The 25,750-nt window shown below is 38.8% G+C and overlaps 1 protein-coding gene across 8 annotated transcripts in view; it reads right to left on the minus strand.

The window, feature by feature from the left end:
* The window catches only part of MEIS2 (Meis homeobox 2), a 202,591-nt gene that overhangs the window by 161,219 nt on the left and 15,622 nt on the right, over nucleotides 1-25,750 (minus strand). For all 8 annotated transcript variants that reach the window (XM_021695676.2, XM_021695675.2, XM_044918326.1 and 5 more), the window contains exon 7: nucleotides 25,461-25,575. In XM_021695676.2, the coding sequence (XP_021551351.1) occupies nucleotides 25,461-25,575 (115 nt within the window). The remainder of the gene's footprint in view (nucleotides 1-25,460; nucleotides 25,576-25,750) is intronic.

Genomic DNA, 25,750 nt, shown 5'->3' on the forward strand with positions numbered 1-25,750 from the left:
CTCTCTCTCTCTCTCTCTCTCTCTCTCTCTCTCTCTCTCTCTCTCTCGCGGCCTGGGCTGAGAGTACATTCCCCACCTTCACAACATTCCTTCCTAGGTCAAAAGGTCATCTCTCACAGACGTCTCCAGCAGACACTCGGTTGTCAAAAGGTTGCGTCATGTGATCTGGGCAGTCGCTGCTAACAAAGCTCTTTCCTCACTGGGAAACAAACTTTGCATGTCTAAATAATTTCCAAGTTAAAAGTGTGTTTTCCTCCCTCCACCCCTGCTCTTCTCCTCAGTTTCAAAACAACGAGGACAGCAGTGGGCACCAAACTCATCAGCAAAGTTTCCACCAATCCCTTGGGTCAAAATTCCACCATTTTTTACTGGGCCGTATTAGCAGGGCAGCTAACTGCCAGGGGCGGTGTTGATTTCCTGCACAGAAAACAGGGGTGTCCCTTTTCCAGGGGATTTCTTTCAAAAGGAAAATCCCATTTTTAAAGCAAACACGTGTATTTTGAATAAATGAGAAATAACGAATAGAAAAACGAATCTAAAAAAAAATCAGCACCTCTTGTGAATGCATATTAAAAATTAAGATGACTCGTTTGACTAACGTATATTCAATTGCATTTAAAAGACCAACAACGTACGTAGCGTAGGACAAGGTACAAAAACAAAAATGTGGGGGTGAGAAGTCTGCTCATTTGTTCAACGTTCAGAACTCAGGCAAGCCTAAAGTTTGCCATCAATGTTATAAATAAAAGGTCCGGGTGACTAGGGGAGCAGGCTTTGCTTTTTTCTTTGCCTTTTTTTTTTTTTAATTTCCTGCTGCCTAGATGAATAATATAACGATTTTCTCATTGTCACTGATTGTTACTTAGAGCAGCTTGAAGCTCTCACATGCAATCCAAAATGAGTCATTTATTTCTAGAAGGGAGTCAAACAAGTCTATCAACATTGCTTCTATTTATAAATTACATATTTAAGAGTAAAATAAAGTCATGGCTGAAATGTTACATATGGGAGATAAAGAATTAGAGATCCTTTCAAATTATTTGGCCTAGTCCTAAGCAATAACATCTGAGGACATGGACCATTTTTGTAAGAACTAAAGTAATTTGTGCACAAAAAGCTTAATTAAATACCCTCAGAAGTGGGATCCAAGCTCTTACGTGTCTCCGGATACTAAGGTTTGTAGATAGACAGTATTTTCCTAAATGTACTACCTCCTTTATTGTTTTTAATTATCAAACTTTCCAAAAGCACAGTTTTCAAAACTCCTATCTGGGGCTTTCACATGGCCCCTTTCAGGAGCCCTGGGATTAACAGGAACTGACAAAAATGCATATTCTTGAGAATGCGTGTCGTTTCATTTGGTCTAATCTGCTAACTTTAAAGACCCGAGTTTTATAAGCTTTCCTTTGGGTAGGTATTGCAGTGTTCTAAAAACAGTGTTATGGGCTGTTAAATTAAGCACATCTTCCACATTGACATTTTCGTTCCTGGAAGTTACTGTGTGCCAAATTTGCCAGTTTAGGATCTATAACCTTGGAACACGGGCTCTATGCCTTTTTCTTGGGGGTATATGGGAGGTAAGAGAAAGGATATTAAACAATTACGACACAGCCTCAAACAGAAAAAAATAGATCACGCAGGAGAGGAAACTGGTATCTGAACTTTCAATAGACGCTTGGGTGGGATCCAATGAAACAAAGTGAGTGAAATGCACGTGTTTATGATCTTGTAATGACTTATAAGTTTATCACCACTTCGGGTACTGTGAATCTGATACTCAGCATTTGACATCAACCACAGAAGGTGAGGATTCCTTACCATTCTAATAACTGTAGCAAATGGCCCTAAAAATAGGAACTTTGGGGCCAGAATCATGTTTTTATCTGCCAAAGGAATCCAGGAAGAAAATAGGTGCCTCATAATGAATGGCATGAATTTAATTATCATCTATTTTGAGAGCATCACTCAGTTTGCAGTCCTATCAATCAAGAAAGGAAATTAACCAGAGAGTTAAGAATCACCCACAGAGAATATATGATGCAGGTAATAATTGTAAACAGGCATCGTCGGACTCCCGCACATATATGCAGCTGATCCTCTTTGGTGGTGTGGCTTTCCACATCTGCACTTTTTCACTCCTGTTACTCCTTTACCTGAACATAGGACTTCAGCTCCAGACACTCCATCTCTCAAGTCAAAACAGACCTTCCCACCGGGTGTACACAAATATTTTTCTAAGTATAACACTGAGCAAGGAATCAAACAGTTGGGAGATGGGATCCTTAAAAGAAGCTGTTAGTTATGGAATCGCAATATATCCAGACGCCCTAAGAGAAGGTCACACAAGTCCACGGTGGCAGCATTCAAGGGCAGAGATGGCTAACTTAAATCTCGCCCAGGAAACAGAGGAGTCTCTATAATCCAGAACATTCTACATCAAACGATGACTGCACCTGCATCTGTAGAATATCTTTACATATAGGTCTTTAGGGGAAACTACCAAAACTGCTACATATTAGGGTTTTGGGTCTCAAAAGCATCCACACTTAAAATACATTAAGAATATTTCAGAAGTAGCTGGTCACCAAGTCTACCTTGTCAAGTCACCCGTTAGAGATTCATTTCAGTATTTGCAGTTAACATTTTTAAAAATCCTAAAGTAACCAAATCATTTCTTTGAAATAAACTATACAAGGAAGCAGCATTTCTGGGCTTTTTGGGAGGTGACTGGAGAAACTAAGATTTATAGTCACCAAACCAGTTTTTCTGAAACCCTTTTCAAAAGTGTAGCATTTCCTCTTAACTTTTGAAACCTGGATCTCTCACTATAAATAAAATAGCAGCCATAAAACGTCTTAAAAGAACTTTGAAAGAAATGTAAAACTGCTTAAAAGAAGCAGGCAGTATATAAAAGAAATCAATACAATTTTGTATATTCAAAATAAGGCATTTTATTTCTCCAAGTGAATTGCTTAAGATTATTGAGGAAATTACAGCTGAGACGAGAACTTGTGGCCCCTACACTCTAGTGTCAGGAACCTGCTCCGAAGCCTACAAAAACAGGTTTTCACTCTGCCTCAACAGCCACAAGTTAAAATAAAAGGCACAAAGAAGTTCCACAGACCCATACGCCCAAGGTAAGCCAGTGTGACCTATGACTCAGAACTGTGGGATCTCCAGTTCAACACACTTTGCATGTGGCCCTAACCTGACAACTTGGTCTTCCCTCTTACTGACGCCCTTGGGATAATTCTGATGCCCACCCCACATATGAATGTCAGGGAACTCAGTATCATTACAGTGTGACATATTCTAAAACTTATCTCCTTAGAAAAGAAGTAGGATTACTCAAGTAGGCCAGGAAAATTATTGGAGAATGTCCCTTCTTCAAAGTCAAAAGTTGTAATAATGAGCAGCAGAAATCAATCAAGAGCTTTCGTTGTAAAAATATGAGACCACAGGGGCGCCTGGGTGGCTCAGTCGTTAAGCGTCTGCCTTCGGCTCAGGTCATGATCCCAGGATCCTGGGATCGAGCCCCGCATCGGGCTCCCTGCTCTGCGGGAAGCCTGCTTCTCCCTCTCCTATTTCCCCTGCTTGTATTCCCTCTCTCGCTGTGTCTCTCTCTGTCAAATAAATAAATAAAATCTTTAAAAAAAAAAAAATATGAGACCACAGAAGGGAAGGTAGACACCAAGGATGTGGTCAAAGGCTCAGAAGGGGCTACTTTTCAGATGGAAGACTAAAACATGCAACTTTAGCCTCTTCTTATTTTGTCTGTGATTTTGTCCTCGGATCATGAAGAGTGAACAGGTCAATACTTAAAATCAAAAATAAATATCCGGGGGGCGCCTGGGTGGCTCAGTTGGTTGGGCGACTACCTTCGGCTCAGGTCATGATCCTGGAGTCCTGGGATCGAGTCCCATATCAGGCTCCCTGCTTAGCAGGGAGTCTGCTTCTCCCTCTGACCCTCCCCCGTCTTGTGCTCTCTCTCTCTCTCTCTCATGCTCTCTCTCAAATAAAATCTTAAAAAACAAAAAACAAAAAACAAACCCGTGTTCTGCAACTACCTGGAAGAAATTCCAATCAGATCCTTTACAAATTTTATTTTTATCCTGGTAAAAACAACTACTTGGTATGAAATCCACATATAAGAGCCCTTGAATAAATTATCCAAATATACCTTCCTCCATTTAATTCTATCATGTGCTGTACTGATTTTCTACTAAACATTAGGTTTCAATTTAATTCATCTAACCATATGTTTATTGGAATTTATGAGAAATTGGGGAACAAATGATTTTTGTACCTTCATCATCATCCTATTTGTTCAAGATAATGGCTTAAAAAACTTTGGTCACTGGACTCTTGCAATAATATCAGAAAAAGGTTGTAGGACTCCATGTGGGCTTCAGAAAATGCAGTAAGATGCCAACTCTATATACTATCAATAATTTTCCAAGATTATACATGGCACTAGGAACCTGCCATCAAATCAGAGGGCAGATTTCTAGAAATGAGATTGATCTCCAATACGATTATGCCCTATGATACACCAAGCAACTTCAGAGAAATATCTGGGTATATAACAGAAAATATCAAAACCCACCTGACATTTTCAAACACCTCCAGCCCCAATTTCTGATAACAATTACACCTCTTCCTGTAGACAGGGTGTGGCCAAGTGATTAAGTGCCTGGTTTTGGAGTCAGAGAGACCTGAGTTAGAATCTTGGCCTGGACATTTTCTAGATAGTCAAGGAAAGGAAAGTTACTTCACCTCTCTAAAACTGTTTTCCCAACTGAAAAACCTATGCAAGATAATGAGTATTAAATTATACTAAAAAATACATAGCACAGTATCTGACATAAAGTAGTTGGCAAACATGAGCCGATAATGATGATTCTGCGACTACTGCCAAATTTGGGTAGATGCATCATAGGTACTTTTCCTTGATCTAGTTCTTTCATTGTCCAAAAATGGTAATAATCAAATAGAAGAACTGAGTCTCAGGCTACCATAAAGATTTATTATTACTAAACAAAGCTGGCATCTGGAAAGATAATGATCAGATCCCAGACAGCTCTCTTTAAAATTCCTAAACAAGAAATTAGCTTACATATCATGTTAGTTTTTCTATTCCCTAATAACACGTCACATTCTAAAGAGGCCATGGAAAAGGAACCACTGTAAAGAGAATAAATGTCTTCAGCCAATGAGCGTTGAGTTGCGAGAGTGGAGTTAAAACTCTTGCTTGACTCAAAGACTTCTTAGACCAGGACTGGTCAGGGTATGAAACAAAACAATTTGTTGATATCCAGTATATGAAAAACTTGACCAAAGGGACCCCAGGATGAGTTAGTCGATGATTTCTGAGGAGAGTATTTAGTCCATAAAAGCAAAGAATAAAGACATTAAGGTCCAGTGATGACTTCGTATGGCATCTCAACCAAAATAAAATACTTTTTCAAAACTTAAGAAATCAAAAGAGGAAAAAAAAATGCTTCATCTGTTTCTCCATATAGTATATCAAAATAAATTGAAGACTAGGAAATGAAAGATGACTTTGTATACATCCACTTATTCTCAGAACTGAAAACAAACTGCCAATACAGAGGTACTGTATTTAGCACGTAATGCGGATAAGAAATCTCTGTGTAATTATGTGAAAATATATCATATATATGCACAATTGTAAACAAATAAAATCTATATCATTTACGAAAATTCAGAAGAGACATTACGAGCCATATTAGGGATCCTCATAGTAAATGACACAGTAAGACACATTTACAAAGGCAAAGTGAATTGAGAAGTTGAAACAAACTTAGGTTCATTTCTTATTGGTATGGAAAATGAAATATTTTTATTTTCATCAGTTAAAATAACTGAATAATTACTCAACGCTCAACCTAATGTTAACTGGGTAGACACCATCGGCATTGTCCCAGATCTTGAGCAAAAGAGGGTACAGGAAATTACTTACGCATGGAAAATTTTTATTGGCTTGGAGTATCAAAGGCTATTTGTCTTTAAGAAATCCTGAAACTCTATAGGTTTTAAGAAAGTCAGGATTAACTTCTTTTTAAACCACAAACCCAATGCAGAGCAAAAATCAACAAACAAGTACAACATTTCTAAAGAGGGAATAAATTATCTATTGTCTTCTATCATTCCTCAGGCAACTAATTCCCACTGAAATGTTGAATGCAAAAATAACTAGATATTTACAATGTATTTTTTAGATCTTTACAAAGGGATAAAGAGTGACGATGAACACAAGATATATTCAGAGGATACTGCATAATTCTGAAATTATGCTTTTACTATTCTTATTCCTGTGATCACTCATGACACAATATTGCCCAGGAGTTTTCGAGATTGGGTCAACTATGCATTAGAACTACTTACACGGTCCCATTTCAAAACCTGCCCTTTCCAAGATGTGTAACGTAAGTTCTGGACGCCCCTTGGCAGGCTGCAGTTGAGGCACTTTATTCAGTGCACTGCAGGCAATACATATGAGGCCATGGGACCTGGGCAGGTGGCTTCATGCTTTTGACCCTACTATAGGCACTGAAATACATCTCTGGAGATTTGTCAGGAATATCCCTGGAAGTCAAGAACTAAAGAGAGTGTCAAGACAACCTTTAGAGAAAAAATATTGTCAAGGAGAAGAGGCAGCCCTCACTGGTTCTGTTTTATTCTGTAGCGGGCAGAAAATAACTTTCTCAGAATACCGAGGATACCCGCAAGTAATTCAGGAGCTCTGCAGAATGTGAACAGTACATGGGACTGACACTATGGTTTGAATATTGCAGAAGTACCTTTCAATTAAAGAGGGTGGTTTTATTTTACTGCTTCAATATTTTCAAGCCAGATAAAAACAAGATGCTAAGCCCACTTAGAGCTAAGACACAATCACTCTGACTCAATTTTTTTAAGCCCATCTAGTAAGCACTTCTAGTAGGTGGCAGGGGTAATTAAGTGGTGTTGGTGAGCAAATTAAAAAGGAAATTGAAATGAACAGCTTCGAGAAAGCCTTTTTATGCACACAAAAGTATCTTTTAAAAACCCACAATATGAAATATTCACTAACTCTCCAATTTTTTGATCCAGTTGAATATGTTACTAATGGAATTGGTAGATTTTCTTTGGGTGGCAGAAATCTTATTATCCCCAAAGCCAATGAATGTTTGATGCAAAGAGTAAATAGTAAAATGCAAACAAGCATTATTTACTTAGATATGAAGTTGGTGATTATGAAATAAAGAGTTAGAGCAGGTTTTAGAAGAAAAAGGAGTCTCATTGTTTTATGGTTCAGTACCTCTTGTATTCTTTGCCATTTCTAAGTATAAGGAGAAGAGGACAAAGCCTTTAGAATGTGCCAATTTAATTTCTGACCTCTCCCTTTTCTATTCAAAGAGTGACCCTAGATTTCTGACCAGCATACATGGGGGAAAAAAAGAAAACGAGGGAAAAGAAATTACTTTTTCAAAGCATAAATCACTGACTTAAAATCTTTAACAAGTGGTATATGAGAGCTCAGGTTCCAGTTTAAGTTGAGGAAATAAAAATAAAATGTTGTAATAAAGAAATAATAGAAGGGTGGTAGCCTTTTGATTAGAGAGATGACATGGGGGGTTTAATGACTTTCTCAGAACAGTCAGTTGCCTTCACTAAATTTTACACCATTTATGAACCAAGTGCCTTTTTATGCAAAACATACTTTGCAGGTAAAGAACATGAAAAAAAAAATTAAGGGGCCTGTCTTAGTTCTTTTGCTTCCTTTAGCTATGGTGACAGCAAGTAACTGAACCTCTCCCAGGTCAAGCCACCTCACCCAGGAAACGGAAATAAATCTGAGAAATTCTGGGGGAATCAAATGAAAGTTTAGGTAAGAACGTTGACAAACAGAAATGTAACACTAAATGTAAGGTACCACTCCGCAGATGTAATTTGGATTTTGAATGATATTATTTAAAAATTCATAGAGCACGCTAGCGCTTGGAAAAGGCCCGGGAGTCCCCTAACATCCTCACTGCACAGAGATGTGAGGTGAGTCCGTGAGAGCTTAAAGAGGTGATAATATTATCAACAACCAACATCGAAATGGATGGCTGTTACATGCCAGGCATACGTTATCACCTCGCGCGTTCCACCAAACTCCCTTCTGAGGTAAGGATCTGGGTTACAGGTAAGTTAGGGCTAGAACCTAGTCCAGGCTCTCCCCCTCTGGATTCTGAGCCTGTAACCTCGGGGCCTCACCAAGCCACACCATTCTGTGCTTCCGAAGAACTAACTGGAAGAACTACATGCAGATTCTGGGAGGCTGAACTCACCCCATTCTGGCCTTTAGGTAGACAATAAAAATTTGAAAGTGCCAGAAAAGGAGAGTGGGACAGCATTTGACTTAGCACGAAGCCTTGGTAGACAAGAAACTGCGAATTCTGGCCTCATGCTTCTCCTATTTTTACCCTTTCCTGAACTCCTTTGCCTGCAAACCCTGTCTCTGTATGTCTGTGTGAGAGGACAAGAACCAGAGGAGACTAGAGAAGAAAAGTCTCCAAAGCTGTTATTCTCATATTTTAGAAATCATTTGTACTGTGTCCTGAACTAAAATTCACAATAAGTGATGCAGGCTTACCATTCAAGTTATGGAACCAAAACTAATAAAGAGTCAATGATCATATGTTCCTCCTCCTTCTTCTTCTAATTATTATCATTATTTATTATCATTATTATTATTATTGTTATTCCCATCTGGCCTACTACCTAGAACTTCAAATACATTATCTAATTCTAAGTCTCACATCATTTCAAAGCAGGTGTGACAATCCTCATTTTATAAATGTTACAAACTTTTGAACTCTCATTTTGAGTTCTCATTTCTGGCTGGCAGGATCTCCAGGCATAACCTTGTACCTGGTTTCTTGAACCGCTACTCAATTCTAATGAATGTGCCCCAGATTTGGTGACTGAGGCTCTGACAAATTCAACCGTTTTGGTGCTAATATTCCTACTGAGGAATTAAACCTTAAGTCAATGCTAACAACATCTACTAAGTTGCTACATATTATTAGTTATTAACCAGTTGTCAAACTGAAACAACGATTTATTCAACCAGTGTCTATTTATCACCAACTATGGACACAGCTAGAATGAAGGTGATAGCAAGAGCTCATCTATTGAGGAAGCAGTAGGTAAGCGCCCCTCCATAATCAAGAGTGATTTCTCAACTTTTGTTTTCCTTACCTCCTGCTGTCGAGGGTACTGTAAAAACTCAGCAAATGTGATCAGATGACATGACGAAAAAAGAGGCCAGAAAGTTTAAGCAAGTAAAAAGTTAAAAAAAATTTTTTAAGAAGTACATCCGGGCTCCTGGGTGGCTCAGTCACTTAAGCATCTGCCTTCAGCTCAGGTCATGATCCCAGGGTCCTGGGATGGAGTCCAAGTTGTGTCGGTCTCCCTGCTCAGCGGGGAGTCTGCCTCCCCCACTCATGCTCTCTTTTTCTCTCAAATAAATAAATTCTTTAAAAAAATAAAATAAAAAAGTATATCCATGCAGATGAAAAAGTTAAAAGATCACAGACTCAGAGATTACTGTCTCTAGAGTGATGCTGTGTGGGGCAAGAAGATGTCCATGAACTCAGAGTTCTCACTACTCACCTACAAACCAGCAGGTTTCAAGGGGTCCCTGACAACATTCAACGGGGAGCTTCCCTGATATTTCTGTCTTAAATGTCCAGCATATGGAGCAATACAGCAATGTGTAAGAATACCAATTTTTTTCTCTAATTTTTAAAAAGTCTGACACATTACTTTTCAGTGCCATTTGACTTCAGCCAGGGTCCGTTTTTTGTTGTTTTTTTTTTTTCCTTTTTTTTTTTGCCAGCTGAAAGCAGCTCATGCTGTATACTAGCAGAAAAGAAGCAACTAGAATTCCATTTAGAATAAGAAACATAGAGAAAACTCCATTAAGTGGCTGATAATTATGCTAGGATGTATAGCTCATATGTGTAGAATCATCAAAATCTGGATGGATAAAGAAGAGTAAACCCCTATGTGGACTCTCAGGTTTATAAGTTGCCTAATGATATTAAAGATCACTGGCTCTCCAAATATGTTATGTTTCTATCCGTAAAATAACGAGGACATCCAGGATGCCTGGGTGGCTCAGTCAGTTAAACGTCTGCTTTCGGCTCAGATCATGATCCCAGCGTCCTGGGTTCAAGTCCCGCATCGGGCTCCTCACCAAGGAGCCTATTTCTCTCTCTGCCTGCCACTCATAAAATTAAAAAAGTAATAAAGAGGACATCCTTTAGAGATGTTGCAATTTTCTGAGTTAATTGCTATAAAAAGTTCAAAATCTTATAGAAAAACTCCTTTACAAACAAGACAAATCAGGCTTTTTCTCACCATACTGCAATGATAGGCTTAGTTGTCCTACTAGCTTCTTCTTGATCATTTCAAAGGTGGAGAGCCAAGGTGTGCCTAACCTAATTCTCTCTCCTACAGCCCCCCAAAGGGGGTGACATACTCATGGGGGTGACATACTCATGGGGGTAATCTTGTAACAATGCTCCGGGGTAGAATGTATGAATGCAAAAGGCTTTCCACTCATTTGATGATCAAAAAAGATCAGAATTCTGGATCTCCTAAATGCCCCTGAACATGAACGTCTGCCAGCATCCTCTAACAATAAGGAAGAGTTAGGGAAAAATTTACTGCCAGTAGATGCAACACCTGCCTAGTAGCAACCAGTTCTAACAGTCTGCTAAACTAGAAATCCCAGAACAGTGAGATGCAGGCAGGTTGGGTTTTGCAGCTCTGAGTCCCAGAAATTTCCCAATGGACAGTATATTCCATCCATAGTTCACCATCTGAAGCAAGCAGGGCCCAAGCCATCCACTCTCAAATGAGGAAAGATGGTTTTCTCTCCCTCTCTCCTCCCCGCTCCACAGATTTACCATCCAGCTCCCAACTCAGTGGCCACTTTAAAAAAGAAAAAAAGGTTACTTTTGAGGAAGGAAAGTATGTCATAAGCTAATTATCAAACTAAGGATTAAGATAATTCATAACAGGATTCTGTTGGGATCTCCATTTATAAATTGTTGAGGGTGTAACCAAAAGTGCTTGCATTGACTCATAACACTCAAAAGATATTTACTGGCCCTTTGTTTGATTAATACAATGAAGTGTAACTCCAAAGATGGATGGGTTAACAGAACATTCTGCGCAGGTATAGCTGAACCCCACGATACTGCTGACCTCAGAAGAAATTGCCTTTTATACAACTGAAAATTGATCCTGAGCCCATGTTGATCCACCTCTTAAATACAAGATATAGGAAGACTCCCTAGGATATTAAACCCTATCTGAAAGTACTTCAATGAAAGAAGCAGTTGAAGACTATTTTCCAGAGTGTGTTCCAAGTGAGATTGGTCTCCAGAGATGATGCACAAAAGGGTTTCAGTGGGTAAGTGAGTCTGAGAAGATCTGTGTTCTACCCCTGCGTGGACTTAAAAGGCACATTAGCAAACTAGAGGATCTGAAAATTCCCATACTAGACGAAACCCTGCTCTACTCCAGCTTTCAATTTATCTAACCGCAAAGTCCTTTTTTTTTTTTTTTTAAAGTAATATCTATTTAAACATCCTCGGAATTGTTTTTCCAAATATTGAAGAAAATATAGTTACTCAATCCTGTTGTTAATAATTATAACGCTATAAAAATTTACAAAAATATGTTTCTGCATACATTTCCAGAATGATGTTACATACATGAAACCTTGTGAATCATAATAATTTAAGTGCTTAAATTACTTTAGAGAGAATGTCAAAGTTTTTTTTTAAAGCTATTTAAAATTTGCTTCTTCGAAATAAGTCAGTCAGAGAAAGAAAAGTATGATATGATCTCACTGATAGGAGGAATTCTTAATCTCGGGAAATAAACTGAGAATTGCTGGGAGGGATGGGGTGGCTGGGTGATGGACATTGGGGAGGGTATGTGCTATGGTGAGTGCTGTGAATTGTGTAAGACTGATGAATTAGAGACCCATACCCCTGAAAAAAATAGTACATTATATGTTAATAAAAAAAAAAGAAGAAGAAGAAGATAGTAGGAAGGGAAAAATGAAGGGGGGGAATCGGAGGGGGAGACAAACCATGAAGAGACTATGGACTCTGAGAAACAAACTGAGGGTTTTAGAGGGGAGGAGGGTGGGGGGATGGGTTAGCCCAGTGATGGGTATTAAGGAGGGCACGTATTGAATGGAGCACTGGGTGTTATATGCAAATAATGAATCATGGAACCCTACATCAAAAACTAATGATGTACTGTATGGTGACTAACATAACATAATAAAATAAAATTTTTTTAAAAAAGCAAAATAAATTAAATTTGCTTCTTCATTCAAAGAGTATCCACTTTTTCAAATAGACAGTATTACAGGCAAGTATATGGGTCTGCTATTTTGACTGTGGAAGACATAGTGGAGAATTCGTCATTGGCATTCAAAAGGAAGGCGATTATGTCACTACTCCCATTCAAAAACCTTCACTAGGTCCCTATTACATACCAGATCAAGCACAAACCCCCCAGCCGACTATTCAATGTCCTTCACAATATGGACCCAATCCTCCTTTCGAAAAATAATAATAATAACAATTATTGAAGGCCTATGTTATCATAGCCCAATGGGGTGGGAGGAGATGAACTGAAGGGGAACATGTCTAAGACAATGGAAACTGTCCTCAACAATCTTCCAAACAGGATAATCAATAAGTCATGCAACCAATGACTAGTGCACAAAAACCTGATTGTCAGAAGAGAGACTCAAAAACTGCAATGGGACTTCACAAGAAAGAAACGACTTCCAGCTAGATGAGTCTCGGGCTGGTAGAGGGTGTAGGGCAAACAGCTGCCCTTCCAGCTTCATATCCACCACTTCTACTTCCTAGATATGAAGGCAGGATTTCATTTTTAGGGTCTTCGCCATGATGGCAAAAGCACAGGGTCTGTGCTCAGCTTCTATTTAATTATTTAATTATTTATTCCAGGAGGAAAAAAGAAGCTACTTTAAAAGCAACTTCTAAATAAAAAATAGGTATAATATTTTATTAACTACGAACCAAGCATAAAATTACTGTCGTTCTACATAAATCATTGTCATTTCGTCTGTAGCCCCCAAAATGTTAGAGATTATTTATTATTCCCATTTCACAGACACAAAGTGGAGGATTAGAGACTCCCCCATGACGGGTGGCAGATCTGAGGATTTAAAGGCAGGCAGGCAGGCAATGCCAGGGGCCACATCTTTAACCACGATGCTATACTGCCTATAAACACCTTGTGACCCCCAAAGAATCATTATTCACCCGACATGCATCACAAATTTCTACTTCAACAACTTTACGTGTGCAAATGGAATTACTTTCCTCCTCTTCTCCACTGGCTGATAGATGTCCATACTTTGAAACTCACGGCAGGGAAAAAGAAGACTATTTAGACTGTGGCTCCACCAGCCCAGAAGAGGCCGGCCCATTATTTTGGACTCTGTCCCTTTCTTTCTGTCCATCCTACCTGTCATCTCTCCATCTGTCCTCTCCCCTCCGTCTCCTACAGCCACTGCCTTAACTCAGCCCTCATCTGTCTTCTGGACTAGGAACCCTGATTCTATATTTAGTCCTGTTTCCTTCAAACGTAGTCTCTCTCATCATTCTAAAAGAGCTTTTTCAGAAACGTCAATCTCTCCAGCCACTCCTTTTTTGCCTAAGTTACTTTAATGGGTTCCCCACTTCCCAGAGCAAGGTTACCCTGGTGCATGGATTAAATATTCAGATTCCCAGGACCTCCGGTGGAGATCCTAAATTCTGTACGGTTGGAGGTCTGCCTGGGAATGTGTATCTACATGCCCCTTAGGAGCTACTTACCACCAGGAAAGTTTGGTAAACAGTGCTCCACCGGATTAAGTATAAGCTTCTTAGCGTGGTAAACAAGGATCTTCACTTACCGCCCCTACCGGCCTCTCCAGCCACCTTTTCTCCCCATGCATTCTCTCACGCAAAAAGCAATGCCGGTCTGCAAACGCACCCTGTTGCTTCACACTTCCGGGACTCCGCATTGGCTGCCCCAGCTGTTCCCCATAACCTCCCTATCTTGCTCACTTGAAACACCTGCTGAAGGCCATTAGAACCTTTCAAAACCTCCCCACTTCTGTGAAGCCTTCCGCAGGTACTTCCAACAGAATTAATTACTCGCTCTTCTGGAACGCCTTACAACTTGTATGTTACACGCACTATTAGTAGCAGGTACATTTATCTGTTTACATTTCTGAGTTACTAATGAGCACAAAGAGAAGAGGGGCCACATCTTACTTGCTTTGTATCTCCAGCAGCTACGACAGTGCTTGGCACTAATTGTAGGGTCAATAAATGTTGAAGGAAGAGAATATTCCTGGGGATGCCACCATTAGTCCGTTACCAACCTCGACTTTTTTTTTTTAAAGGTTTTATCCATTTATTTGACACAGAGAAAGAGCACAAATATGGGGGAGCAGCAGAGGGAGAGGGAGAAGCAGGCCTCCCCCCCCTGCCCCCTGCTGAGCAGGGAGCCCGATGGGGGACTCGATCTCAGGACCCTGGGATCATGACCCGAGCAGAAGGCAGACGCTTAACCGACTGCACCGCCCGGGCACCCACCAACCTCGACTTTTAAAAGGCCAATGTTTCATTGAGTCCTCACAACCACCCTGTGAGTTCGTTATTATTCCCATTTTACAAGTGAAGAAACCAACATGGAGGAAGATGGCTGCTTTCAAGCGGCAGGGCAGAGATCAACGTTCAGAGCTACCTGCTTCCAGAGCTGACATTCTCTCTACACCACGCACTCCTCCAGGCCAACAAGACTTCCTCCATTGACTATCTGCCTGCATAAGAGTTATTTTTATACTTGACAGGGTGCCTCCTGCCTCCTAGGAGATGGTCAATTATTGAAGGCAAGGATCCTTACAATTTTCATATTTTTATTCCCAGGGTGTCTTGCTCAACGAAGAGCTTTGTACAGTGAACTTAAGCAGCATACATTTAGAAGAGGTCTTGCGAGAGTAAGAGCTTCCTGCCTCCAGACAGGTGTGTGTACCTACACAGTAGACCGAGTGCCCAACCCTCTGTCATAAAAGGACACCAGCCAGGTAAATGCAATAGGCTTTCAATAATCTCTGACTTATCAAGTTTTGTTCATCATTCACATTTAGTACATAGAAATTTCGGAGGTTTTATTTTAGCGGATGGCATTTATTACAAATGTGAGTTGGAAGTAGAAATATGAAATTTTACACTCCTAGTCTACTTTTGTAAATCTTCAATCCTAAGAAAAAAATGAATGTTTGGTTCTGAGGCAACAGTAACATCTCTAACTGGTAGCGAGGGTTAGGGAATCAGTGTTTTGCTTCAGCAAATATTCTGACTAAAGGGTAGTCAGCTACATCTTGTATAAATTATCAGTCTAAAAATCATTAGAACCCAGCAAAATACACTTAACTTTAAAATTCTCCTGAAAATTATTTAGACTTTTTGGAATGATTTGGAATACATTTCAGGAGAGGGTATGGTATCAGCCACTGTACTGATTATCATGTATTATTCTACTTGTGAAGTAGAGAAATTCCAACTGAGTGGTTCTAATTGATTAGGTAATGGAGAAGTTGCTCTGTGTTTACAAAATACACCTCATTCTTAGCTAACTGAACAGTCATCTGATATTAATATACCGCACCTTAGGTGTCCTACTCCCAAACTGTAACATTCTCCCATCCTCAGAAAATAAATTCTAAAGCCTAGTTATTTTCTCGATGAACCGAGAAGAAAAAAAAACCTCTCCTGTTAAAAAAAAAAAAGCAAGAAACAAAAAATATTATCTCACTATGTATTACTAGCCTGTAAAATCAAGGAAATAAAAATACATTACACCCCAATTACAAACAAACAAAACTTTGCAGCCTTTCTCTCTCTGTTTAAAGATAAAATGCACAAATAAGAAGTAAGATCCATGAATGTAAACATTAGATTCCTGGAGCTTGAAGTGAGTATCGCATAATGTATAGAATTGTCCATTCATTGCGTCCTACACCTGAAACTAATGTAACATTGTATGCCAACCACACTTCAATAAGAAAATAAAATCAAAGATCATCTCCTTCAGTCCTATTTTACAGATAAGCAGAAGTCCAAAAACAGTAAGGGACACATCCAAGGCCACAGAGCTAATGAGTGTTAGCATAAGATGGGGACAGCGGGGGTAAAGGAACTCACAATCACTGTTTCCAGCCAATGTTATATGCTTGACACATGGACTCTCACTTAATATAATCTTGAGGCGAAGTAGTTTTTCCCCCACTTTGCAGATGGAGAAACTGAACCTAGCAGATACTGAGTAAAACCGGGACTTGAGCCCATGTCTCTCTGCCTCTGAACTCTGCCCTTTTCAGGATAACCCTGACCTTAGAGCAGAGGCCTCTTAACCCACAGTCCAAGATTCTAGACAGAAACTCAAGCAGACGAAAAAGCGCTCACTACCAGGTTTTCCTTGCATTCTCCAAAATAATTACACTTGCTCAAAAGCAAACTACGAAAAAACTGGGCGACATATGTAGAAAATCAACAAAAGCATGTGGGGCCTAAAACTCAAGAATTACTTCCAGACTCTTTACCTGTGTGTGAAGACCAATGACTTCCCCCAAGGTCAATCTCATCCTAAACAAGGAGTACAAGCAAAATGGACCCTGAGTTAATCATGGGAAACTATTCACCACATTAAGCAATTTCCCTTATTAGGTTTGCCATTACATTAAAAGACCTATCTATACACTTACTTTTGTAAAGATAAATAATACAATGAAAGGAAATGCCATCTCCAAATTCTGACTATATGTGCATAATTTAAGACAACATTAAGAACAAATAAGACAAATCCTATTTTAGGTATTATATCAAAATACTACTTAGAATAAGAATCTATAATTTAAGAATGTACCTATAACCAAAAGATTTCTAAGTTTGAGTTGAGGGTCCATTGGCTTACCTAAGGCATTTTTGTATACAACAAAATTTCAGTAAAAGAAAACAATTTTTATTACCACTTAAGGAAGCAATAGGGTTTGATCAAATGTATCAATATATTCAAAATAGCTCATTTATGTTCAGGTACACATCACAGAGTCAATAAGAACAAGGATTTGATTAATTTGTCCACCTTAAAAAAAGAAAAAAAAAAAACAAAATCTGTGGATTTGTTTATTGATTCAAAGGCGGGCCTACTATTGCTAGACAGCTGAATAAATGATAATCCCTACAATGGAAAAGCAGAGAGAGAAAACCAGGAACCAAATAATTATAACATAAACTGTGAAAGATGGAATTAGAAAGTGCCAGCGGGGTGCAGAGAAGGGGACATTGGCCCATACCTGGGCAAATCAGGAAGGCTTCATGGAGAAGTTGATATTAGAATTGGATTTTCATCGGTAAGAATTCCCTAGGCAGAAGAGAGGCAGGGATGCACTTTCTCTGTTTCCCCTCTGTTATTTCCCTTTTCAAGACCTGGCTTTTTGGCCAGCTGAGGGACCTTACTGCTGGATACAGAAGGGATACTAAAATGGCTTCCTTTCATTTTAATGAGGAACTAGACTTTAGTGAAGTCTCATAGTTGTTTTCTTGCTGCTCATTAGAAAGGGCGTGAATAGTTCAAAACTACTGAGGGATAAATTTGGTAGATGGAAATGGTTTCTATTATTGTCTGCTGTGACATCAAAATATTTCTAAAGGCCAAAATAAAAACAAATGTCAACATAGGAGGATGAATTCTCCCACTAATCACACCTCCCCCTCCTTCACCCCCCTCCCAAAACAAGATGAATTTCAAGAAACTCTCCGAGGGTAGAAATATAAGAAAGAAAGAGGAAGGGTGAAAAATAACATGGCATCATTACAGACTATTCTTCTAAAGCAAAGTAAAGACAATGAGGGGAAAAATAGAACACGTGTATTACAATGTATAGCACCATACGGCTGTGTTTGATGCTCTGGAGGGCTTCAACAAGTACTGTTCAGCCAAAAATCAATTGAAAAATCAGCATGATAACAGAGCATGAGTTGCCCTATAATAGCCTTAAGACCCCCAAGGCTATACAAGTCCCTTTCATCTGCCACACTGAACTGACTCAAGGGGAACCTCACTTCCCCTCCCCGAGTACTATGCCTAGCTGTATTTCTAACCTACTCTTTTACCCTCCCTGAGAAAGGGGAGCTGACAAGGGCCAATGATGATTTAAAGTGGCTTTTAAGATTTTTTTTTTTCCTTTCTGCCTTATTCTTTATCTTTTCTTGATATTTGCACTCCAATTCGGCTGATAGTATTAGTCACAGGACTATTTCCACAATATGAAATGGTCAGGCATAATCTCTGAATAACCTCATAATAATACTGTTTTTTAAATGCCTTAACTAACAGACATTAAACTGCCCCTTAATAAAAATCAGAGTTCAGGCTTATGCAAATGTGGCATGTAAGCAATTCACAGCATTGTTATAAATATACATATACAGTTCATTCCAAGATTTCATCTCAATATTTCTTCAATCACTTCCTCACAATGTCTGGTTTGTTCAATTTATATTTCTACTTGGCATTTGGTGCAAACCCCCAAAGATAAGATACATCTGTCCCTTAGTCACAAATCTTGGCATTTTTACCTTAACTCAATCGTGAAATGATTGGTTGAATATTACCTTGCTTATTAACAGGATTTCCTCGTAATAAAACACTTTATTTCCAAACTTTTGAATGTGACATGAGATGTACCAACTCAGTAGTGACATACCACGGCTTAAGGAGGACATATAAACACCCTGATAGGTGTGAGGGAAGGAAAAGCTAATTGGAAGTCAGCTTCCCTGTGATTATCAGCTTGTTTATGGGGAGGGAGGACTCCTCTGAATGGCACTGTAAATTCATCCCTGATTATGGCGTTCAAACCAGAGTTCAATTCCACAAGCTCCCCGAAAACCCCCCACCCAATCCATTTTGTTTAGTTACAAAGGGTTGTGCACTGTTTTCAGAGAATGACAGTTTTTCCTGCTTTGATTTTCTCCAGTTTCAAGAAAAATTAATCAGTTGCGCAAGCCAGTTGTCAGATTTCACTTCCCTCATGGCAGAAAGCACACATATTCATTGTCTGCTATAAGAATAAATTTTAGTAATTTTTTCCCCATGTCAATATGAATATTAGACTGACCCAATTAATATGAAATTCTTCTTTGCTGCTGGAACAGACAGTGCTGCAGAAAGAGCCATTTGCACAACCTGTTCATGATTATGGGCCATAAGGACACAAAGATGGCACACACATTTGTGGACCATCTGAATTCTTATACGGAGAGGGGAGGGGGAGGGGGGAGCAGCATGACGTTAGCGTGACTGTCGTGGGTCATGTTTTTTAATCCGTAGTATTGGACATGTAACACAGCAACAAGAGCTGATCATTTTGTTTAATCACCTTCTGGATCTTTGCCAGATGGTCTCTATTGAGAGCGCTGCAAACAGAGAGAGATGAACTGCATCTAACACGCCACCAGAGCTTTCCCGTAAATGTCTGAGAACTGATTCCAACAAGAATTTAGTCTCAGAGCAGAAAGGGATACATTTAAAAACTATGTGCATTAACTATACTTTTCCCCATAGAATCCTCACTTGGCATGAATAATTTACCCACTCTTATGCTAATGGAATCATGAAAGTATCCCTGGGTCTTTAGTGCAGCTATTCTCAGCTTTCAGTAATTACCCCACCCAGTGAAAATAACATGGCTTCTGCATTGAACGGCAGACTAGTACCTGACAATTAGAAAGATCATGGCTGACAGTGGAAGGGTCCAGAACTGGACGGAGAAACCCTTGTGGCCCACGGAGGAGTAACGCTGGCCATGGGGGAGGCGAGCAAGGGGGAAAGGGTGAGAAGAAATATTTTCCATTGTCGAGCTCTGCGTTCTCTGACTTATTACCAAGATTTTACTTAAATAAAAATATGTTCCCCTTTACATCACTACGTGTAAAAGACGTTCATGACAAGTTCTGAAGAAAAAAAATAAATAATATCCAAGTAGAAGAACTAGAAGAGTTATCTTTACAGCACATCTGCATTAAGTATCTATTTTATCAGAATTGTTTAAAATCTAAATAGTGGAAAATCCTCTGCATTTTGCTTTTTGGAGGGAAAAAGTATTACCAAAAATTAAAAAAAAAAAAAGAAGAAGAAGAAAGAAAGAAAGAGAAAGAAAAACTCATTTTCGACCTCTGTCCACAAAACTCCATGTTAGGTAGTTCACTGTGTAAAAATTATCAGGCTAAAACATCTGGGAAAGAAAGCTATGAAACAGCAGGGAACGTGGCTGGTTTATTGTTTATCTTTTGTTTATGAGGCAGTATTCAAGTTTAATTACTACTCTAAATTAAACTCTAACTGGCATCAGGAGACATCCCTTTACATGACTAAGTTAAAAAAAATCTAGAAATACCAACTCTGGGTTTTTCAAGTAAGTTGATACATATAGGAAGAAATTACTCAAAATTAACAGCAATTATAGAAAGCCTTTTAAGCATTTATGGGCACTATTACATGCTCCTAGAGCATTTATTTATTAGAAGAGTTTAATTTTATTTCTAATGGTTACTATTCTAAAAAGTCCCAAGAAAATCAACAGAAATTATTTGGATGTTTGCTGATTGCTAAAGGATGGTATTCTTTTGACTTTATTGGGGGGGGGCGGAGCGGCAAGGAAAAAATGCAACATAAATATTCTATATACAACAGCTTCTTCTGTGGGAATGTATAATTATCAATTATATTCTCAGAGAATTTTTTTTGATACAATTAGGAAGACAGGAAGGAAAAGAAATGGCATTTACTTATCATAACAGTGAGTGACCAGTTTTGGATGAACTTAGCTCTAGGAAAAATAAAAGTTAAAAGCAACTAGCAAAAGATTATGCCAGATGGCATCTGTCATATTGTATTTAGGGTTATTTTAAAGAAATTGCCGCCACTATGAAAACATTCCATTGACGGAGTTTTCCTAGACTGAATAAGAAATCCCAGTAGAACATATTCAGGATCCACTGTAGGTAGGGTGGAGGTTTTTCTCCCTCCTTTAAATGTATAATTGGAATATTCTGGTGGGGGAGAAATCTATTTCATACCGATAGCATGCATTATAAACTCAAAAGTATACTACTATTTTAGATGCTTGCTGACCTATAAACACACTCAATATAAAGGGGTATTTTTAGATTTCAACACCATGACTGGTAAAGAACTGTATAATACATAAATAAATATCTAGCTATAAAATAATAGTCTTATTGCCTGGATCATAGTTGGGGACATCAGTGGAAGGGTTTGGTAGGTGGCAGAGTTGAGGGGAATTATGCTGGCTTGTGCAGCCTTGTGTCCTGAAAGATTAGAGACATATAGATGCTAGTATGCTAATGTATTTAGGTTAAACTGGGTCTGGCAACAGTATGGTTAACGTGTGTGTGGTGTGCAGTGTGAGCTCAGCAGTTACTGGGCCAACTGTCTCGGTATTTCTGGGAATCCTGCCTATTCACAGTGCAGGGATTGTTCAATTGCTGCAAAATGTACAAAATGAATTTTACAAAAATGAATTGTAAGGAAGGCCCCATTACAACGATTTTACAGCAAAGATGTCAACATCAATTTTTCTTTCATGCATAGCTAATGATTAAAACAGCATATTCCATTTGCCTAAGACAATTTATTTCATATTGGCACATCAAAATATTGAAATACAAAGTTATCTTTACTCTACCCTTTTTATTCATTGCTGCTGAACCCATACCATTGTTCAAACCAGGAAAAATAAAACAAACTTGGCACGAAATACTTAAAACAAAGGCTCATCAATATTCTCCAATTTGTCAACATCTCAATTACAGCACTGGAAAAAATGTAAATTTCATGTGCTCTAAACACTGAGGGGTCTATTCTCTTGCCAATTCACATGCGTAACTCCCATCAGCGTTAATGGGAGTTACACAAACCCATCAATAATAATAATACTTTGTACATATATTGTGCCTTTCATCTAAGGCTCTCAAAGTGCTCTATGAACAAGGGGGCTGCTTCCTAGTCTTTACTCTGGCAAAATACACAATGAAATACAAAGCAGCTTTTGACTCAGCAGGTACAGAATTAGGGACCCCAAGCCTTATTATCAAGCCCCATTTTACTGATGGGAAGTCAGACACAAAGAGGGCCAGTTACTGCCCCAGAGTCCCCAGTCTGTACCCTAATTCTATCCCTGAAAAACCAGATTTCTTTCTTCATTCTGATGTGACTAACAAGACAAACTCCCTCCCTTTGGCTGCTTTTAGCAAAAGAAATCAGAGTGAATGAAAATCTGGTTCATATTTATATAGTTTACTGCTAGGCATGTGCTGTTTGAAAGATATAGTAAAGTCAGGTTTTACATTTTACCAAGTTTGTTTCTTACAATATTTCTAAAATTTGATTTTTTTCCCTCTATTTGGTTTGTTGTACAAACACTAGAGAGGAAAAGATGACCTTTCACCTGTGTAACTGTAGCTCTTTCACTATCAAGTCATAAAATGAGGTATTTTTAGGTTCCAAAGTAAAGATGTATATGAACCATTTTAGTACAGATATTCACAAAAAATATAAAGCAACATAAATGCATGTATTGTTTTATAGCATATGGCTATTAAAGTTTAATTTAAAATGTGTATGAAAACATTGTATTTAGTACAATTCATCCCTATTTTTTCTGTTTATCATAATTTGTTTTGAAACTGAGTCGTTTTACAGTTTTCCATATGCCTGTTGTGCTAATAAATTCTGAATACACAAGAAAACTCTTTTCTAAACTACGAACTTGGTTTCCAGTGAAACATTATAATATATTTAATACTAGGAACATAAATTTCCCTCCTAGGTTTCCCATTATACAGCAACCCTAAGATTTAACCTAGGATAAGCATATGTGATTTCAGTCAATATCTCTGTTGACTTTGCCCTGAAGCAGATAATTAATCTTTCCCACAGAAAGCTACTCTGGACAATTCAGTGGGCCAAATTTCAAAATACTTTAAATACACGTTTAAAAGACTAACATAGGCCTGAGTATGACAAAATGCATCAAGCCCGGCCTTCAAATTTAGTCTGCTGTAACAAACAGAATACCCTCCAACATGTGTTTGGGGACCACTGATGTGGTAAGCCAGGTAGGAAATTCTCCACGCCAAAACTTATTCCTTATTTTATAGGAATCATAACTTGTTTTTGTCCCTCACACTTTCATACAGTAAAATGACTGACTTCCTAGTGCTCGTACACATAAGCCGCCATGTCCATTCTTTAATCCCACGGAGATATGATAAAAGGGACAAAATCCTGCAGGGATCAAATCCTTCAACATGGGATAAGTGGGTGCAGCTACCCACAACATAGAGGTTTGCGGGCCTCGCTTTTACCCAGTGTATCCATCTCAGAACTTTTCTCTTTTTCTGACCAAAAACAACAACAAAACAAAACTAACCGAAATGATAAAACTCCATGCCTTGCCTGTTGCCGCGACAATTCCCAGCTCCAAACCCCAGGGTCTTCTCGCTCCCCCTCCCCTTCTCTCAGGTCCTTTCCTGCTATCTCCTTTGCCATAACTCAACCAACCCAACAGAACCAGGCAGTTTTAAATTTCAGTTGGGACCTTCGTGACCTGTTAATGAATCTACAGAGAGGAGAAAAACTCACAGTGTTGAGTTATGCCTGGTGTTGCTAGCTGACTTGGAGTCAGAAATGCTTGAAGCGTTAACGTAATTGCAAGAATGTGAAAAATGAAGCGCTGGGCTCCTGAGCAAAGTGAAAGGTCAAAGCGAGCCTCACACACAACAAGCCTTTGGAAGATAGCCTCATTAGACCATTAAGTCTGCTTCTCTTTTCCCCCCTCTTTTGTCCAATGGTTAGGGTGTTTTGTTTTTATTAATAGATACATTTCACCCTTTGTGTTATAGCAGTTAGGGGTGGTAGGGAAGGTGGACTCATTCAAAGCTTCCCAGATTTAACCACCCTGAGAAGTCCATCGCCGTGACATGGAACCACAATTAAGCCATTGCACTGCAGATCCACAGGATTCATGTACACGCCATCTCCAAAATGCCTTCCAGTTTGGTTTTCTTATGTACAATCTAACTGGTCTAATAAACACAGCAGATAAGCCTAAATAGATCCAACTGACAAGTTCTTCACAATTTACCATCCGATAGTTTTCATTTCTGTATCAGTCGCAAATAACCCAGATTCTAATTTGGACTTATTCACAGTGAATGGCATCTTAGAAGACAAGTTTCTTCCTATACTCTTCTAGAATACTAGTAATCCAAAATCTGTGGCCAGAAACTTGGAGAAGTCAAGGCACTCACCCTACAAAGTCAAGGCACTCACCCTACATCAACGACCTTCTTTTAAATGGCATATATGACTACAGCTCAGGCTGTTAAACTGTCCTCCACTTGGAAGAGTGTCTAATGCTTAAATATTGTGGCCATAAACACAGTCATAATAGAGATGAAATAGACCTAGGAGATCAGACACCATCTAATGTAAAATATTAAAAAGTAAAATCTATACACTTTCCTGGCCTATATTCAATAATGCATCTTCCCTTAAATTATCATTTTAGCTATAGAAGAGTCATCCTACCAATGTATAATTACTCTCTGTGCAATAGGTGAGTTTTAAATGGTAAAATTTATTCTAAATTACGCGAGGCTTCCTGTCATCAGCCATTGACGTCCCCCTTGCCCTCTGATTATTCTAATTTTTAGGATTTGTGACAAAAGTCACCATGTCAGCTGACTGGAAATGGGGACAAATAACCTAAGAACTTCAAAATCCATCTTCCCAAGATAAAATTCCATATAAAATTCACACAGTACTTCTAGAATTCATAAGAACAGATTTTGGCATTTTATGTGCTTTCGAGGCATCACTGCTTGATTACAGAGAACTCCTACAGTTGATATTACAAACAAAATATCCTGCTTATAGAATAATTCAAACTAGTGCAATAATAGCAGCAAAGTAAGCCTGTCATTCTATTTACTCACACACAGAAGTAAAGTGTAGATAACCAAATTTGTAAAAGAATTGGCAGAACTAATCAATTGTTATTGTAATGTCTACTTAAAGATTAGACATCTCACTCTGACTTTTTTTTTTTTTTTTAAAGTAATGTAAGTTGAGAGGAAATACTAACGTAGCAGCTCTCTAACCTGCCACTCTCCTGTTTACAGGGAGGGAGATGTACTGGTATTATAAAATACTGAAGTTATTTTAGTTATGTCTACTTTGTACAAGGAGAATGCTTGACCTTTTACCTTGTTCACTGCTGTTGTCTCCACTCTGTGAAGCATGGCCCCCACTGGAGGGCCCCGGGGTGCCTGCTGAGTGGGTGGAGGTTGCATCATCGTGATCTCGCCAGGATGCAGGATTCTGATGTCAGGATGCCAAGAGATTTTTCCACAGTTACCATTTCAGCCATAAATGAAGAAACAAGAGGAAAGGTGCAGAGGGAGACAAAAAATGTATACATATTAGTATTTGTGGAACTAGGCATATAAAGATGCCATACTACGGTACGTTGTCTTTTCAGTGATTGGTACCAAAA

The sequence above is a fragment of the Neomonachus schauinslandi genome, chromosome 9 (genome assembly GCF_002201575.2).
Source record: "Neomonachus schauinslandi chromosome 9, ASM220157v2, whole genome shotgun sequence".
Classification (NCBI taxonomy): Eukaryota; Metazoa; Chordata; class Mammalia; order Carnivora; family Phocidae; genus Neomonachus; species Neomonachus schauinslandi.